Source organism: Piliocolobus tephrosceles, chromosome 7, assembly GCF_002776525.5.
Source record: "Piliocolobus tephrosceles isolate RC106 chromosome 7, ASM277652v3, whole genome shotgun sequence".
NCBI classification, from domain to species: domain Eukaryota; kingdom Metazoa; phylum Chordata; class Mammalia; order Primates; family Cercopithecidae; genus Piliocolobus; species Piliocolobus tephrosceles.
The window spans coordinates 52,968,564-52,986,981 of record NC_045440.1 but is presented as its reverse complement, the minus strand read 5'-3'; the positions used below and the strand labels follow the sequence as shown (position 1 = coordinate 52,986,981).

General features: G+C 38.9%; 1 protein-coding gene across 46 annotated transcripts in view; it reads left to right on the top strand.

Annotated features, from left to right (window-relative positions):
• ST18 (ST18 C2H2C-type zinc finger transcription factor) overlaps window positions 1–18,418 on the top strand; it is a 312,735-nt gene that overhangs the window by 203,810 nt on the left and 90,507 nt on the right. For 18 of the 46 annotated variants that reach the window (XM_026456244.1, XM_026456232.1, XM_026456243.1 and 15 more), the window contains 2 exons: window positions 4,714–4,768; window positions 6,863–6,893. In XM_026456244.1, coding sequence (XP_026312029.1) covers window positions 4,714–4,768; window positions 6,863–6,893 — 86 coding nt within the window. Of the gene's footprint in view, window positions 1–1,093; window positions 1,254–4,680; window positions 4,769–6,862; window positions 6,894–9,171; window positions 9,387–17,557; window positions 17,874–18,418 lie in introns of those variants that run through there. The other 28 variants (XM_026456247.1, XM_026456208.1, XM_026456210.1 and 25 more) reach the window with 8 other exon arrangements.

Genomic DNA, 18,418 nt, shown 5'->3' with positions numbered 1-18,418 from the left:
ATGGTTTCTGCTGTGTGACAGGTAAACATCTTTGCTTCCATTGTGAGCTGCCCCAAAGCTATGTTTAAAACAAAATGATGCCAGAATCATCAAAAGAAAGGGCACTCAGTGGAAGATTCTTTGTTCTTCAATTTGGCCAAGTTTCAGTCCAAGATGCTGGCGTCATCTAGTTGTTTGGTTTTCTGGGCCTAGCCATTTCCAACTTCCTGAGTTTTTCTTCACCATTTTTTTTAAACACGTGTTTTTTGAAAAGGAAGCATCCACTGTAGATAAAGCGTTCCTCATGGAAAGGACCCCAGCAGCTCTTCTCAGCAGTCACAGATCTTCCTGCCACCATTGCTGTGAGTCCTCAGGATTGAAACGACATCTCACAAGAGCAATGGGACACAGCAACGGAACCGCACTGCCAGGTCAAAAATCTCAGGAGATGAGCAGAGCAAAATCTGGTTCAAAAGGGAGCTTACTGCAAGTTGAATGTGTGTGATGGACTTCTCAAATTAAGAGTGGCAGCTGGGTGTGGTGGCTCACCCCTGTAATCCCAGCACTTTGGGAGGCCAAGGCAGGTGGATCACCTGAGGTCAGGAGTTCAAGGCCAACCTGACCAACATAGTGAAACCCAGTCTCTACTAAAAAAAAAAAAAAATAGTCAGGCATGGTGACACACCCTGCAATCCCAGCTACTTGGGATGCTGAGGCAGGAGAATCACTTGAACCCGGGAGGCAGAGGTGAGGTTACAGTGAGCCGAGATCATGCCATTGTACTCCAGCCTGGGCAGAAAGAGCAAAATCTCATCTCAAAAAAAAAAAAAAAAAAAAAAAGAAAAAAGAAAAGAGTAGCTACCTGTATGATATATCTATCTAACTAGACAGTGTTTTTTAATAAGTAATTAAATTTTTACTTGGACAGCTGGGTTTTGTTTTGTGTTTCTGTTTTATTTGCCATTAGGTTAAAATAGAATTTTAAGTGAAAAATAAAATCTAAGGGAAATAAAACTTCCCCACATGTCAGTAATTGGCTTGTGTGAATGAAAGCAAAATGGAGTTTATGAATTCTATGTCCTGCTCCTTGAATCTCTTCCCTCCCACAAAACAGCAATTCCAGGACTTCCTCTTCAGCCCAAAAGAAGGTACCAGATCTGTGCACTGGGGCGATGTGGAAGAGACCTGCTTATTGCCCCTGATGTAAACTCCAGTAAGAAAAGACGTCAAGTACAAGTACTAGGAAATCACTTTATACATCTGTTTATAGGTTTGTAAGTACATAAAGATATTAAATGAGAGCTTTCCAAACTCAAGAGTTCAATTCCATTTTCTGGTCATTTTTCTTCCTCATTGTATACCTGCTTGTTTTCATTTTTAGCTCTTGCATGTTTTCCTCCAAGTTTTGCTTTTTGGCCTCTTTATTTTATACATGTCTTTTCCTATTGCCATTTCACCTTGCATTCACCCCTCTCCCCAGAAAACTGGGACATTAAGTCCTTTTCAAAATGTTTTTCATGGCATTACTAAGAATTAGAGACTGAGCAAGAACCACTTTTTTCTCCTTTTTATATAACTATTGTACATAATAAGTTGTTAGTTATCATTCAAACTGAACTTTTTTAACATAGTTTCAAGTTAGGGAAAGTAAGAGTGGCAGAGTTTACCCTTCCTGTTCTTACTCCTATCGAGAAGTAGATTCTCAAAGCCAGGAAGAACCCATTATAGGAATTTCAGAATATATCTTCTGTCAGTTTTCATCTATAATGAGGTATATGAGAATGAAGTATATAAATGCCCTAAGAAATTTGGAAAGGGACCACTTTTTTTAAAAAATAAAACGTCTGTTTTGAGAAAAGAAATGACTCATTAGGTTTTACAGAATTAATTACAAGCTTGTCAATAGTATCGGGGCTTAAGCAGTAAAGACGATCAAGTCTTCGTTTCCAGAGAGAAGAAGAAAAGTTCCCAATAAGAAGTGTAATTTTCAAGACTGCAGTACAAATTAGGTTGATTTCTTGAATCACACCATAATCATGTGCCTCATCTCTAATTCTGGAAGACTTTGAAAGAATGATAATCTACCTTCACCCCATCTCAGGGGCGTGAACACATACACTGAGGTAGAAATCTTTTTCCACTTCTAATGATCCATTACTTGGACAAGGAACTCATTGAACATGAGGCCTGATTTTACAAAACTGAAACCTTTCCATTGGCAATTTATTGGGGTCCATGAGAATAATCCAAATGAAGAATACTTAAAATATCTACTCCCATAGACAAGGTTCTAGAAACCAAAACCTATTTTTGAATTGAGATCTATGAGAAGAAAGAACCATCTCCTGAGCGATAAACTCTCCACACTGAAAAACACATACGCCTTCGGTTTCTTACGTTCTTATTTCCCAATGACCCTCAGACTTGAGTAGACACAATGTAGTAACTTTTGTTTTTTACCTGTGAAGAAGAGAAAGCAAGTGAAACAGTTGAGTTGTATATTATGGCCTTGATCCATTTCACTCCTGCAACTTGACCCACAAGTTAAATTTGAAAACTTAGTTCTATGAATGAGCTCTCAGTTTTTAAATATGTTTGTATAGGATATCTATATCCTAGACCAACAAGAGGACAATAGCTCAAACAGAACACAATTATGAGACCAGCATTCCAAACACAGTCAAAGGGAGGTCCATGAATATTTATGTATCCTTTCCAATGACTTTAGTGGGGAGCGGCTGCCTGGAGTGGTGACAAGGCAACCAGGCCCTTGGGCAGCTGAATTGCAAAATAGAATTCAGCTTAAAGCCGGTCTAAAGAAGATTGCACTTAAGTGTGCTTCTGAAATTTTGATTTGTGTCCACTGGCACTCTTTGCGGGTTATGTTTAGTTTTGCTAAAGAAACTCATGGAGTTCATCCTTGCCTTTTGGGTAATTCTTCAGAGGGTTAGGGTGAGTTAATAGCATCCATGTGACAAGATAACAATAGATTGGTGTTGCTTTGTGGAGGCTCACACGTAGAGGTGGCTTCCTCAGAAATATGTGTTGGTTTTCATTATTTTAACCCTCACATGCTACTGATCTCTTGTCATCTAGTTATTCATTTAGCACATGGAGGGGCATTTGCTAGAGTTGAGCCACTTTGTATGCAACAGAGATACTCACAGGCAGAGGGGGATTTCACAACGCAGTGCTTACTATCCTGAGTAAACCAAGCCATTTTCATCTTAGGCAGTGTCACATCTGTCATAAACTCATGTGGCTTGAAAAGAAGGAAAATTGACAGGAAAAAAATCACCCATGTTTTTTTGTTGTTTTCTCTTATTTTGCAGTTTTAAAGTATTCATAACAATGGACCATTTTATTTAGACCATAGCAACTGCTGTTCAGCAAAGGCAGTGAACACTTTTTGTTTGCTAGTTTAAAAAGCAGTTCAACGATTGGTGTGGTGTTTATTATGAAATGATGACAAAAGAGTTCTGGTGGTTTTAATAGTTTTAGCTTACGAGAGCTGTCGTTAATTTTGTCTGTAGTGTTGCAGGTGAAAAAATGCACAATGGATAAATAGTCTATATTGGTTTAACTGAACATAATATATAGTGTGTTCTGGAGTTGTTTGTCTCAATAGACTATAGTAATCAAAAGTAATGAACCTATTATGTGCAGGACCTTGGAGAGCGTCGAATGGCAGTAAAAGTGTGGCACATAAAAGGTTTATTAAAGGAAATTAAAGTCCATCATTGCCACACCTGCTCCCCTATTATAAGTCTATGGCAGGTCAGTGCCTTCAATCACAACTCAGCCTCTGAGAGCAGAAATGCAGCTCCCATTACCATTGCAGTCACACCGCGTCGGAGCTAGTGTCAGGATTTAAGGATGGGAGCCACTGAGCGCACCTTCTGCCTGCCTCTGATTTTCAACAAGCAAAGCAACTTATTTACGTTTAAGAATTCCTTCTGATAATGTGCAGAAGTGAATTAAACTAAGAGATGATTAGCGGATTCTAGTGAAATGGATGGGTGTATCAAGGTCAGAGTCTGAAAACAACAGGCTTTTAAAGTCTTTGCATCCCTTTGATAATTGATTTGATGACATTTAAAAGATTTAGCAATGGTGTTTTGGGGAATTTGATACTGACACATATATCACTCAAATTTCACCTTCCTTATACCTTTGAATGATTATAACTAGTATTTATTCTGAAATTATAAGATTAAACATATGTCGTTGTTGATAATCAAAATTTCTAATGGTATTTTCTGGGGGCATTTCAGGAGTTTGTCTTCATGGTGCTTTTTTACACAAGGAATCATTTTTTCCCCAAGCTTAGAAAGAGATATGTATTTGGAAGAAAGGACTTAGATTTTAGTAAATTGGTCTGAAATCTTTTGGTTTGACACGTGAGGTTTCGTCTCCTTCACATCCACTGTTAATGAGACGAGCCTTTTTCCATCTTTGTAATGCCAGAAGTGTTTGAGTCACTTCAAACACTTGTGGACAAGGACATCTGCCCTCTTGTTGCTGTTCTCTCTGGTTTCCAGCAACTGTGGATGTATTTCCAAAGCTGGTGGTATGTGGGGGGAGTCATGGTTATGTACTATACCGCCGGGCTGTGAGTCAAGAGCATGGTAGGCTACTGTTTTTCATAATGACCTTCAGAACTTCCAATTACATGTTTTCATATTTTGATCAATGTCAAAGGAATGACCTTAGGACTTTGTGTTCATGTTATAGATGGATGCAGAGGCTGAAGATAAAACGCTGCGTACTCGCTCTAAAGGAACTGAGGGTGAGTTAGCAAGCAGGTTCTATGACACTATGCCCACCACACCATGAAATATGAGAGTTCCAATGCTCAGTCCCTCGTGTGCAGTCAGAATGATTACAACTTCCTCGGGGCTTCTTTTTTCAAATCAAGTCAGGACACTGGCTCTTGGCATGGAGAGGCAAAATATTATGAACCAGGAGTTAAAGAATTCAGAGAAGTCCAAATGATATATGATGCTAATTTTTACAAAATGCAATCATGAGTGGATTTGAACATCACGCAAAACAGCATAAGGTTCAGCAAGTGAAGGATGTTTCATGGAAAACTTCAGATTATGGAAGTGACCTTTAATGGCCAAAGGAAAAGCCAGAATTGTTAGTTTATTGCCACAGCAGGTTTTGATTTTTATGTTATCTGGTTTAGTGGTTCCCAACCTAAACTTAGTTCAAGTAAAATGATGGTGTTTGTTTTTTGACTGTCTCTGCTGGGAATTTCCAGCAGCTCTGATGTTTGGAAGGCTTAACTTGCTAGTTATCCCTCTCTTTTTGTAACCAACAGATGGTAATGTAATATTGAAATATAAACAGGCCCTTGATGATCTAAACATCTGGAAAACAGGATTGACTGGCAATAATACCCCTTAAGGAAAATAAATTTTATTATAATTGGCTATATTTTTGTGACCCTTAATTCTAAGTGGAAAACTCTAGGTTCACCACAGCCTCTGAAAACACTCGTATAGCTGTTCCCTACCCACCCCACCCCACCCTCCTTGGAGTCCACCTCACAGAGGAAGAGCTGCGGCAAAGCCGTAACCCTGCAACTCTTTAGAAGGGTGTTGAGAAGTACAGTTGACAGTGGCTGATCAAATGGAATGCTTTCATTACCTGTATATTTGTATATATAGTCAAGGTAGTTAATTCCTCTTTGAGCAAAGTCCAGAATCCCAAAATTTTTAATAAATTCAAGGATAAGTTTTTTCAGTTAAATTATAACCATGGTTATCATTAACCGTGGTAACCAAAATGCAGAATAATGTTGCGCTCATGAGACTTTTTTCTACCTAAACAGAAATTTTATACTGTATTATTTTCCAGTCTTACTTTATATTACTTTTAAAGTAACCACATTATATATCCTAATATTTGTAATGTAGTATTTCTAAACAATAGCTTTTTTATGGAGCAAACTTCTCAATAGGATACCACCTTAAGAAAAGCAATTTGACCCGTTATTTGGAATAAGTTTATGCCTGCCATAAATATCAGCATGCTAGAGTGTGTATTTGGATTATTTGAATTTCTTCTTTTGACTTCTAAAAGCACACTACTCTGTCATACTTTTAAAATGTGGGTTTTTTAAAATTTGCAATTCCTTTTGGACTTTAAATTCATCTGGCACAGGCATGAACACCCTTAATAGAGCCAAAATGTTCTTCTAGAAATGAAACAACTGTTTCTCGTGAGGCATGAGTAATCTTTAAAACCACCTGTTGTCTCGCTCAATATGCTGCTTATCCTTGTGTAGGCAGGTATTTATAAACATGAACTTCTTTAGTTCCCATCATTTCAGTCAGAAAAATCAAAGCTGTTTTTCCTGTAAATTCTTCATTTTTAAAAGGTTGGTGATACTAACATGGCTAAAGCTCATCCTCCTCTTTCTATATGGAGGAAGTTTACAAGTAAAAGCATGGGACATATTTATTTAGTAAAGTTTTACCAGTTTTATTTGAATATGTGTTTAATATTAATAAAAATATAATCTTGAGATTCCTTTTGAATAATTTTCTACTAAAAATAAAATGTACTTTAAAAATAATCTGAGTCATTTGTGCTCCTGTGAATTTTCAATGAATCTTTAAGAACAGGTACCTGGAAAATCCAATCTATGATTACCAGGCCCCAGGGTCACCCAAGGTACTCAACCCACAGTCTGCCTATTCTGGGCCATATCCATCTGTCCTCTCATCTCCAAAGAACCAGAGCAAGAAAAGATAAACTCACCCAGTGAGAAACTTGTTGGTCATTACCTCTAGGTGGGTGAAAAGTTTCCATTATACAGTTTTGAAAATTATCAACTGATTGAGTCTTCTTTTTCTTCTGTTTTTGTCAACAGTGCCAATGGACTCGCTAACCCAGGAGCTCAGGTAAGATTTGCCCTGTATTACTTTTTTTCACATTAATGGGCTTTGATTATTTGAATAATTTGTACTTCTGAAGCCTCAGAATACTTGTTTTAACAGAAGGAATTGGCTAAAGGGCTTTTTCCATCCAGACGCTGTGTATGCACCAGGAAGGCAGAAGAGAATAACTGTACTGATACTTGATCCTGAACAACTCAATCTATTGTATTAATGACATAACAAAACAACGTTTTGCTGTGATGTGAGTGGTAGCCCACTTTTCTTCATCAAACGTGTGCTCCCTTTGTGTACACCTCGCATGCGGTTGGATTTCACATTGATGGTCAAGGAAGAGCTGAGCTGTTATCCATGAACCTGACTGATGGATAACCCAGATCCTAAGTTATCCACTTCTTGCATTAAATAATTAGATGATTCCAGGCCGAGGTGAGCAGGTTTCCTGAGCTGAGGAGTTCCAGAACAGCCTGGGCAACACGGTGAAACCCCGATACTACTAAAATACAAAAAAATTAGCCGGGCATGGCAGCGTGAACCTATAGTCCCAGCGACTCAGGAGGCTGAGGCAGGAGAATTGCTTGAACCCAGGAAGTGGAGGTTGCAGTGAGCAGAGATCACACCACTGCACTCCAGCCTGGGTGACAGAGTGAGACTCCATCTCAAAATAATAATAATAATAATAATAATAATAATTATTATTATTATTAGATGATTCCATTGGGTAACTAATTTTTTAAACTAAACATGGGAACATAGTGTGACCAATAGCTTTTTGAGTGGGTTCATGCATTTTCATCACAGATATTGTTGCTACTACACCTAGGCAATATTGTGAAAATTCCACCCTAACATATTTTCCAGGATAAATTCTAATTAGATTTTCTTTCAGAGTCTTTGTCAAGGTGTAGTCAAAAGAAAGTACATTTTTTTAGGAAGAAACACATGCAGATGACACATTTTCTGTCAGGAACAAGATAATTGCTCTGTACATTTATCTGCATGTGCTATTGACAACCTAGGAAGTCCCAAATCCACTATTTAGTCCACCTTTCCCGAAACAGCAATGGTCTGTATTTGTTCCTCAGGGAAATGTTTGAAAAATGGAGGATGTGTAACAGTGTCTAATACACTTAAACTTTGTAAGGTATGCAATTTACACAGTTCTTTCTCCAGGCAACTGAGCTTGTGATTCCCCTAAAACACAGGCTGTCACTGTTGCTTCCATGTGGCTTATGATCTCTGTCATAGCCTTGGTTAATTTATGTAGCGAAACACTTATCTGTTAGGATTCATGCAAATGCTCTTCTCTGTGGAATTTTTCAGTAGGGAATCCATGGCCCTACCTGTGTAATCGATTTTGTCTTACAAATTTTATTTTATTTTTATATATTTATTTTTTTGAGACATGATCTCAAACAGGGTCTCACTCTGTCTCTCAGGCTGGAGTGCAGTGGTGCGATCACGGTTCACTGCAACCTCAAACTCCTGGACTCAGGCAATTCTCCTGCCTCAGCCTCTTGAGTAGCTGGGAGTACAGGTGTGTGCCACCACACCTGGCTAATTTTTATATTTTTAGTAGAGACAGTGTCTTGCTATGTTGCCTAGACTGGTCTCAAACTCCTGGGCTCAGGCGTTCCTCCCACCTTGGCTTCCCAAAGCTCTAGGATTAAGAGGAGTGAGCCACTGCACCCAGCTTAAGAATTTTAATTTTGAAAGTATTTTGATAAGAACAGGACATAAAGTATACCCCTACATTTGGAAAGGATTAAACTGTTGAATAACCTTGCTCATTTAAATTATTGCCTTTAGAATTTGCTCTTATTTAAAATTCTTATCTTTCTGGAGGCTTTCTTTGTATTTCCTGTAGAATGTTCAAGAGAAGTTTAAAATGACCCAGTGCTCCAAGTGGGGGATGTGTTTGCAGTCCCTGGAGTGGTTTCTTGGTTCTTGTTGTAGAATCAGTGTGCCCGTGGACATGAGGCCACTTACGTGGTGAGGGACACCAGATCCTTTTAAAGGAATCAAGCCATTTGGAGAAAAAAGACCTTAATTTTAGTGATGTTTCTTGAAGGCAACTTTTATACAAGATAATCTTTAAGGAATTAATGTGTGTACATTGGCCTAAGAAGAAAAACATAATTCATAGAGAAAAAGTTAGGCATTAGCAGAGAGAAGCAAATTAGTGGGAAGAAATGTTTGCTGTGCTCTATGTGGAGAAATAGAAATTACTATTTGAGCATGTCACTAGCATTAATAATAATTATATATATATATATATACTGAGATGGAGTTTTGCTCTTGTTGCCCAAGCTGGAGTGCAATGGCACGATCTGGGTTCACTACAACCTCCGCCTCCCGGGTTCAAGTGATTCTCCTGCCTCAGTCTCCAGAGTAGCTGGGATTACAGGCGTGTGCCACTATGCTGGGTTAATTTTGTATTTTTAGTAGAGATGGGGTTTCTCCATGTTGGTCAGACTGGTCTCAAACTCCTGATCTCAGGTGATCTGCCCATCTCGGCCTCCCAAAGTGCTGGGATTATAGGCATGAGCCACCGCACCCAGCCAATAAACTAATATTTATTGGGGTCCTATGTGCCAGACACTCTTGGGCTTTCTTAACCTCTATTATCTCACTTAATCCTCCCGATAGCCTTATAAGGTAGAAACTCTGATATTTCAATTTTCAGATGAATAAAGTGAAAATAAATAATTTATGGAAATGACCCAAGGCTACACAGCTGGTAGGCAATCCAGACTTCGGACTCAAAGGCCAGCTTCTCACCCACCAGACTAGTCTTTCTCTCACACACAATTAATACTGTTTAGAGTAGAAACCAAAAAGCGATGTAAGCAACAGATTTCTCACAGTCTATATTTTTAACCCTTATGGTTTATCTTTCAAACAGCCTAGTTTTCTTAAATTTGGACAAATAATATAGTTTAAGATAATAATGTTTTCTATTTTCCTAATTCTCTAAAGATTATTTTTTGTCAGCTATTTCATGTTAACTAATTTGTTATTAGAGTAACTCAGAAAGCTGATGATAATTGCTGGGAAAATTTATAAACATCATTAATTCACCTATTTTTCTTTAACAAGACTCAGCTAATAAAAATCACTAAGTGATTATTTCAAATTTTATAATCATTTCTGTTCAACAGAATGACCGTGCTTAGACAGGCAAGGTCCCAAGTTGTTTCTTTCTGTTTTTGGTGGAGCCTCACTGTGTTGCCCAGGCTGGACTGCAGTGGAACAATCTCGGTTCACTGCAACCTCCACCTCCTACGTTCAAGCTATTCTTCTGCCTCAGCCTCTGGAGTAGCTGGTACTACAGGCGTGTGCCACCACGCCTGGCTAATTTTTTGTATTTTTAGTAGAGATGGGGTTTCACTGTGTGAGCCAGGATGGTCTCAATTTCCTGACCTCGGGATCCACCTGCCTCGGCCTCCCAAAGTGCTGGGATTACAGGCATGAGCCACTGCGCCCGGCCCCAAGTTGTTTCTTAAGTAGTTTAAGTTGACCCAGACATAGATTTTAATTATTATTCTATGTAGATCTTGGGGAAAAAGTACTGATTCATATGGAAGCTTATATTTTTAGCATCTTTTAAATTTTTGTCCATTTCCTGCAATTCCTCTTCCAATTTTTTCCACAAGTTTGTTGTGATCCAGCACAACTGTATGCCTGAATTCTGAGTATCTTAGGAAATGTGGCATGTTTTCCCCAGCGTAAAAGTTATGGCTATTTTGTAGAGAACACTGGCAACTTTATTTGGTTCTTCTTTTTAGAATGCATTGGACATGTTATTGCTTCTAGAGCGACTACTTACAAAAGTATTAATACAAATAAAGCTAATTTAAATATACTGTGTATTGTTCATGGCACTAATAAAATTGATACTGACATTCTCATCTTCTTATTATACTCTATGTCAGCTACTATCACCACCATTAAAAAAGCAATTTATAACCACAGGCCCACCTTTAATCATATTCCTTATTAGCATTTCCAGTCTTTCCTCTAACACAATTCAGGTTACAGGTGGTGTCGAGAAGGCTCTCCTGTGTCTTTCTAAATCATGACCATTGCATTATCTCTGCGCTTTTCTTTTATTACTATTATCCTTAGTCTGAACCTCATGCTATTGCATCTACTAATATTGGTAATTGTCTCTTACATTGGCAAAGTGTTTTTACACCAGTCCAGCCCCCTTCTTCTAATTAGGAAAACATATTCTAGCCCCTGAAATGACTTTCCTATGTGACTACTTAGAGAGACAAATGAATTCAGGCCTCCAGAGTCAAATCTCTCTGTCCATTCCTGGTCTTTTTGCTGTGTACCAATTTGTCAGCTTAAGTTTGGTAATGAAAGTTTTAATTTAAGTTTCTCTCTTTATTTTATTTTACATAATTTCTTACCTTATATAAAATCCTATCATTTGGCATTTTCCTCTAAGTTTTAAAATGTTAAATATTTTATGAGCTCTCTAATCAATAAATTATAGGTTTATTTTATTTATTTATTTTGAGACAGGGTCTCACTCTGTCACCCAGGCTGGAGTACAGTAGCGTGACCTTGGCTCATTGGAGCCTTAACCTCCTGGGCTTGGGCAATCCTTCGACCTCAGTCTTTGGAGTAGCTGGAACTACAGGCATGCGCCACCACACCCGGCTCCTTTTGTTTATTTTCTGTACAGATGAGGTTCTCACTATGTTGCTCAGACTGGTCTCCATCAAACTCTTGAGCTCAAGTAATCTTCTTGCCTTGGTCTCCCAAAGTGCTGGGATTATAGGTGTGAGCCACCATGCCTGGCCTAGTTATAGATTTAACAATAACATTTCATGAGTATGTGAAAATTGTTATGAATTACAGATCTAGATGGCTTTCTAGTTTTTCTTTTATCTTATTTCATTCACTATAGTCTTTATATCAGTAATAAATACTTTAATATTTTGGAGTTTTTTTTAGAATTCAGTTTCCTTTAGCGGTCATAATTTTATTGGAACTTATTACATAAAGATTTCTGGAGGTGACAACTAAAGAAAAAAGTGAACTGATACTGATTTCTAATAGTAAGTGTTCCATAAGTCTATCAGCCAGGCAAAAGGAAATTAATCATTTTAATCATGAGATTAGAGAAAATAAGGGAGAAACTCTCTTCTTTCCTTTTTTTGGTATTATTTCCAAATGTGGGGCTCAATGCATGTTTTAGAGATTTAATAGCATAACTACTAAATCATGTTGGCAATGTATCTTTTTCAATACTAGGACAGACCTGAACATTAGAATCCAAGAAACTAACGCCTTCAAGAAAACCCTTTTTACCTATAAGCCACTTTGAGAGGGACTTGAGACTGATCACCCAAGAAGCTGATGATAAGGATTAATTTAGAAGGGAGAAGTGTCCCTCCAGGGTGTGGGGGAGTCATCTGTAGGGTTTAGCCACCCCGGCATCAGTCTTGTCCGTGCCTCTGTGTGATGGAGGGGCTCTGTGTGGAACATGAGGCTGGAGGTCTCACACCAACAGAAGCATTGCAGAGATTATTTTATGTTTACTGTACTGTTCTTACTAGGGCAGAAAAGTGTCTTAAAATATATTGGGGAAATTTTCAATAAGAATAAAAACAAAAAAGAGTTTGTAGTTTAACAAGAAAAGCTGATGAACTCTAACGCTCTTATATATTTATGTGTTTGCATAGCCTATTCTAGCATTTAGCGCTGAAGGTGTATTGAGTGGGCCTCAACAGGTAGGCACTGAATGATTTGTTTGAACAATGTGCACAGCGTCTGGTTGGAGCCATAGAGCAAGTTCGTAAGATCGTCAGGACAAATGACATTATCTGCATTGACTCATATGTGCTGAGTTCATGGAAGTTAAGTGCTTTATACCTGGCCTGTGACAGGGAAGCGACTGAACCAGAGACAGGACTCAGGTCCCGTCTCCAGTCCAGACCCCACACACCCTGCAGCCGTGGGATATTGTCTGCTTCCACTGCAGGCTGCTGCAAGCCACTTCACCATCCATACTTGGGGGGACTATTAATTTAAATTTTATCAATAAATTAATATATCAAGCTGAAAAGTATCCTAACCTTCCCACAAACCCTGCCACATCTTCATAATTCCCTGCACTGCTAATTATGAAGAGACTGCTGGCCGGGCATGGTGGCTCATCCCTGTAATCCCAGCACTTTGGGAGACTAAGGCAGGTGGAACACTTGAGGTTAGGAGTTTGAGACCAGCTTGGCCAACATAGCAAAACCCTGTCTCTACTAAAAATATGAAAATTAGCCAGGGGTGGTGGCACGCACCTGTGATCCCATCTACTCGGGAAGCTGAAGCAGGAGAATTGCTTGAACCCAGGAGGCGGAGGTTGCAGTGAGCCTAGATTGCACCACTGCACTCCAGCAGCCTGAGCAACAGAGTGAGACTCCATCAAAAATAAAATACAAATAAAATCAAAATTTAAAAAAAAATTTTAAAAAGCAGACCACTACCATTTCCTTCTAAATTGTTTCCTAGGAGATAATTATGTGATTTTAAGTAGATGTTAAAATATCTAGGAATGACTCAAATATACATCCATTTTATTTGTTTTTTCTTTTGAAATGCCATCTCCCAAGCGATGACCTATCAAGGGCCTTGTACTTCCAAGACTGATTTTGCAGTATGGGAGGTGTGAGTCACTTAACCTACACCTGAGGCCTGTAATAGTCATTTACAAGTGGACTAAAAGTGGAATCCTCTTCCTTCACAGTACCCTAACCACAAAGGACTAAATAGTTATGTTTTTTCCAGTTTTTATTGCATGTATGTAATAAAATATATACATTATTACATAAATTACAGAGTACATAATATATATAACTGTGATTATACCAACCAACACACTGTAATAAAGCATAGTGGGTGTGTGTATATATATATGTATATATATAAAATGGTGATTACACAGGACAGAGCACTCCCCAACTTGTCTAAGGTGTACTTTAAATCTTAATATCTGTATTTCAGAAAAATGCTATGGAGCTAATGAATAAATGTCCATAAAGTTAAGAGACTCAGAAACAAAATAAGAGCAGGAAAACATGCTTCATTTTCTTTGCTTGTTTTTCTCTACATTCAAATATTATCACAAGAATATTGGTGGCCTCTGTCAACCAATAGATTACAGGATTTGAGAGTCTAAGGCACTAACATCTCTAAAAATCAGACATCTTCTAAAACTGTGGCAAAATATCACCACTGCAGGCTGCATGTGAGGATTGACTTGCATTGCTGCTTTTGCATTGTCAGAGCTTACCTACAGAGACAATTTTTTCATCCATTTAGCTTTTCTTTTCTTGTAACATAAATACTTTTACACAGCAGAATTTGCCACTCTTGACTGAGGCATGAATATTTCCTTTGATACTTGTTCTTGTGCTCTAGCACAGTATTAGATGTTGCAGTGGATATGCAATTCACAGCATTGGTAACAAACCCAGGGTGTTATGTAACAGCATTGTTGAGGGTGAGAGGAGATCACGTCCAGCTTGGGACTTAGAGGTACCCCCAGAACCTGCCGGCTCAGAACCATGGCATCCCCTGGAGGCTCACTAGAAATGCAGACTCCAAGGCTCTCTCTGGCCTTTTAACAAGATTTATAAGAAATTAATGGGTGTTTGGAAGTTTGAGAGGCACACATCACAGAGACCATAGGTTGAACTTTACTAATTACTTAGAAAAACTCTTCTCACCATTGCTAATTTTTAGTGGTATGAAGGTTGGCTGAAAAGTCAAAAGTCTGGGTTTCTTTGGTATTTTCTTGATCTATGAATTCTTGGGGAATGTTAATCATTGTCTGCATTTCTATTTGAAGAAAAGCAGCAGAATACAGAACAAATGTCCAAATCTTGACAGTAGTGTGGCAAGATGCACAACCCTTGGTCTATCTTTGTTTTTATCTCTTAGAAGGGTTTGAAATCAACCAGATCTTCCTTAAACATTCATCATGTATCAGAAATCAGAGTTTAAGGATGGAAACTTTTAAGATGCTATTTTATATGCTTCCACAGATGACTCTATAACCACCTAGATTGTGTTCTCAGAGTATCTCATTACATGTCTCTGACAGAATCTGAAGTCTCCGTCAAATTCCATATGTCTGTCACACAGCTCCCTTGCAGCTTTGATAATTTAGAAACTAAATTGCTAAGGCTCCTTTGAACTTGCTCAGGCACTGCACAGGTCGTTGGCTCTCTTTGTTCCAAATCTTCTCAACCTCATCCACTCTTCAGCACCTCCAATGCAAGCAAAATTATTTGACTGCATATCTCGTTTCTCCCCGGTCCTACTTGAAGAAATGCATGAACTTTAATCATCAGGCAGAATACTTCCTTTCTTGCTATCTTTTAAGTAAACTGTACCTATTTGAGGTCTCATTTTAATGATATTATATGCTTGCAAACATAATGTTTCTGACACCTTGTAAATTTTTTTGCTGCTTAAAATGTGAACTGAAATAAAATGTGTCTCATAATGTTGACAAATGAACTCCCTACAATCCAAATATCATGTGCTCTGGTTTCCAATATTTTGTCTCAATGGGCAAATTCTCAAAACTCTACTGCAAACCCTCGCCTAGAATTTGACTGGTTTGTCAAATTCTACGGTATGAAGGTTGGCAGAAAAGCCAAGAGTTTTTGTGGTGGAAGGAACACTGGGTTAATAGCAGCCCTGGGTTCCGGGGCTGTTTTCCCTGACTAGCTGTGTGACCTTGGAAAAGTGTTCAAAGACCAAGCCTTGCTGCCTTCTTGACTAATGAAACTTTTTGCATATAGCACTTTGAGCCCTGGTGTCACAGTTTCCCCTGCCCCCTCCATCTCAAAACATACCTTTAAAAAAAGTTTTAATTTATCATACCTAATTCTGACTTTTTAATATACTGCCTACTGTTTGAAGGCAAGGAATCTATTTTATTTACCAGTGTAGGCCTCATACATGATGTTACTTGAGAAATATTTTATTTTACATTATCTATCCCTGTATGTTTAGCCTCTTGATGTATTCAGCTGTATCTTGCGAGTTCATTTTTATCTTTGATACTCTCCTTTGCTACCTTTTCATTTGGGTTTTTTGCTTGCGTCATTTTTCTTCTCATTTAGTTTCTTCTCCCTGTAGGAGAAAATCATTTTTATCCCCCTTCCCACCAACAAATCTTGTTTTTTCAATATCATCACCGTCTTATTTTCTGAGAAAATCCTACATCTAACACTACTTCTAATTTTTCATGTTAGAAACCGTTCTTTCCATCTCAACTCTGTTCTAGGCCATGCCTGACATAATTCTTTCCTTTGTCTTTTGACGTATGGAATTTGTACTCGTTCTTTCAGGCTCAAGACTGACACCACCTTCTCCATGAGGTGTCCCCATCACCTCCCAGACTAAGACTTTTTCCCATTGTGTTCCCCAAGCACTTCTTTTCTTGTCTGTTTCAAAACACTTATTACTTTGAATTGTAGCTATTTTGTCATTCACTCATCCATATGTCCACCCATTCAGAATAAGAAAGCAGATTATCTGCCTTCGGCTTTACAATTTTGTTGGGGAGACAATAAAAAAGGAAAAAACTGTATTTTTTAAAAAAACAAAACTTTATCATATATAATTCTGCCTTTTTAATATACTGACTACTTTTTGAAGACAAAAAATCTGTTTTATTTACCAGTGTAGGCCTCGTACAGGATGTTACTAGAGAAATATTTTATTTTACATTATCTACCTTTGTTTGTTTTGAGAATAAATAATGTGGCTTGTAATTCATGATAAAGGCATTTCTATTTAACATGTTGATTCTCTACAACTGTCTTTAAAGTGCCTACAACTTCTTTCCTTCCAAGTTCGTAAGTTCTTTCCCTAATTCTATCCCTTTACTTATATTTTTAAGAAAATTGTATTTTATTGTGATAAGAACACCTAAGCCCTACCCGCGTAACAATCTAGTTCTGGCCCCTTTAAAACCAAGGCTGTTTAGCCAGCAGTTTCCATTGGCCCCTCAACTACAAATCAGCCTATTCTGTTTAATCGTTTCTAGTTCATTTTTCTACAATCAATAAGGATCTTCCTTTATAAGCTTATTTTATCAAAGTATCAGACATACAAAGGAGATGATCTTAATTCTGCCAATGTCTCACTTGGTTTCATTTGGTCATTTTCAACTGGGAAGAGAAAATAAAACTGGAAACAATGCGCCCACCGCCCATTCCTGAGCTGCTTGTAGGAACGGGTCAACCCAGGGAGTCCGAGGCGGGCGTGGTCTCAGACTGCCGAGCCAGAAAGCAAAGTGACTGCCAGAACCCAGGAACGCTTAGACGAGATTGAAAGCTGAGCAGCCGGGCATGGACGATGTAGATTGGGACGAAGAGTTGCATCTGAACAGTGGGTTTTTTGTTTTGTTTTGTTTAAAGGATTCTCACTGTGGTTCTCTGCCTGAGGCACAGGAACTACTCTGGGAGGCTAGCCTGGGGGTGGTTCTCAAAACTGGGGTGAGGAATGTTCTTCTAGGGTCTCCTGCAAAATCAGGGCAGGTGAGTGAACCCTGCATAGGGAAATGTTGTAACATGCCCCTGGGGGCGTTCTCTTTGCCTTTGCCCCAGTGTCGAGGCTCAGGGTAAATTCTGTTCTTCCAGATTGCCCCTGTGAGAATAGAGCGGAGTAGACTCCTAGACTCCTCAAAGTGCTCAAGATAATTCTCCCAAGCCCCTAAGGGCCATCTTCCTGGTCTTTGGAAGCCGACCCAGAGCCTACAGTCTGTCCTGGAAGATCAGCAAGCTCTGCATTCTTCAAGGAAGGGCTGGAAGGCTCACACAACCCTGGCCATTGTCAAAGAAACTTGGCTTCCCAACACTGCAACCTCCCTGGTTTCCTCTACCTCTCAGACTGCATCTTCTCAGGTCTCCTTGCGGGTTCCTCAAAACCCCAGTCTCTGACACTGTATTCCCCAAGGTGCATCCTTGATCCTCTTTGGTGGTGATCTTTTGGTGATCTCCATGGGGCTTTCAATACATTTGCATGTCCATAATTTTACATCCCCAGCACTTCTCTCTTTCCTGAATTTCGGACTCATATAACCAACTGTGTAGACAGCATCTGCAAATGGATCTCTGATAAGTATTCAAAATTAAAATCATTATCTTCTGCCATAAAGTGATATACCCATCATCTTCCCATGTCAGTAAATGGGGACATTCAAAAGTCTTAGAGGCATCCTCGACTCTCCTCTTCAGACTCTGCATCCAGTCTGTCCAAATATCCTGATGGCTCTAACTTCAAAATGAATCTGACCATTTCTCACCACCTGTGCTGCTGTCACCAGGCCCCTAAGCCATCACAGCTCACTCCAATCACTGTCAGCACCTTCGCACAGGCTTTCTTGCCTCTGTTCTTCCTCATGTAAGATTCACTCCACGAGACAGTCAGAAGCCCTTCAATGAGTTTCCCCTTTCTTAAAGAAAAAGACCACATCTTTACTCTGGCCTGGTCTCCCTGCC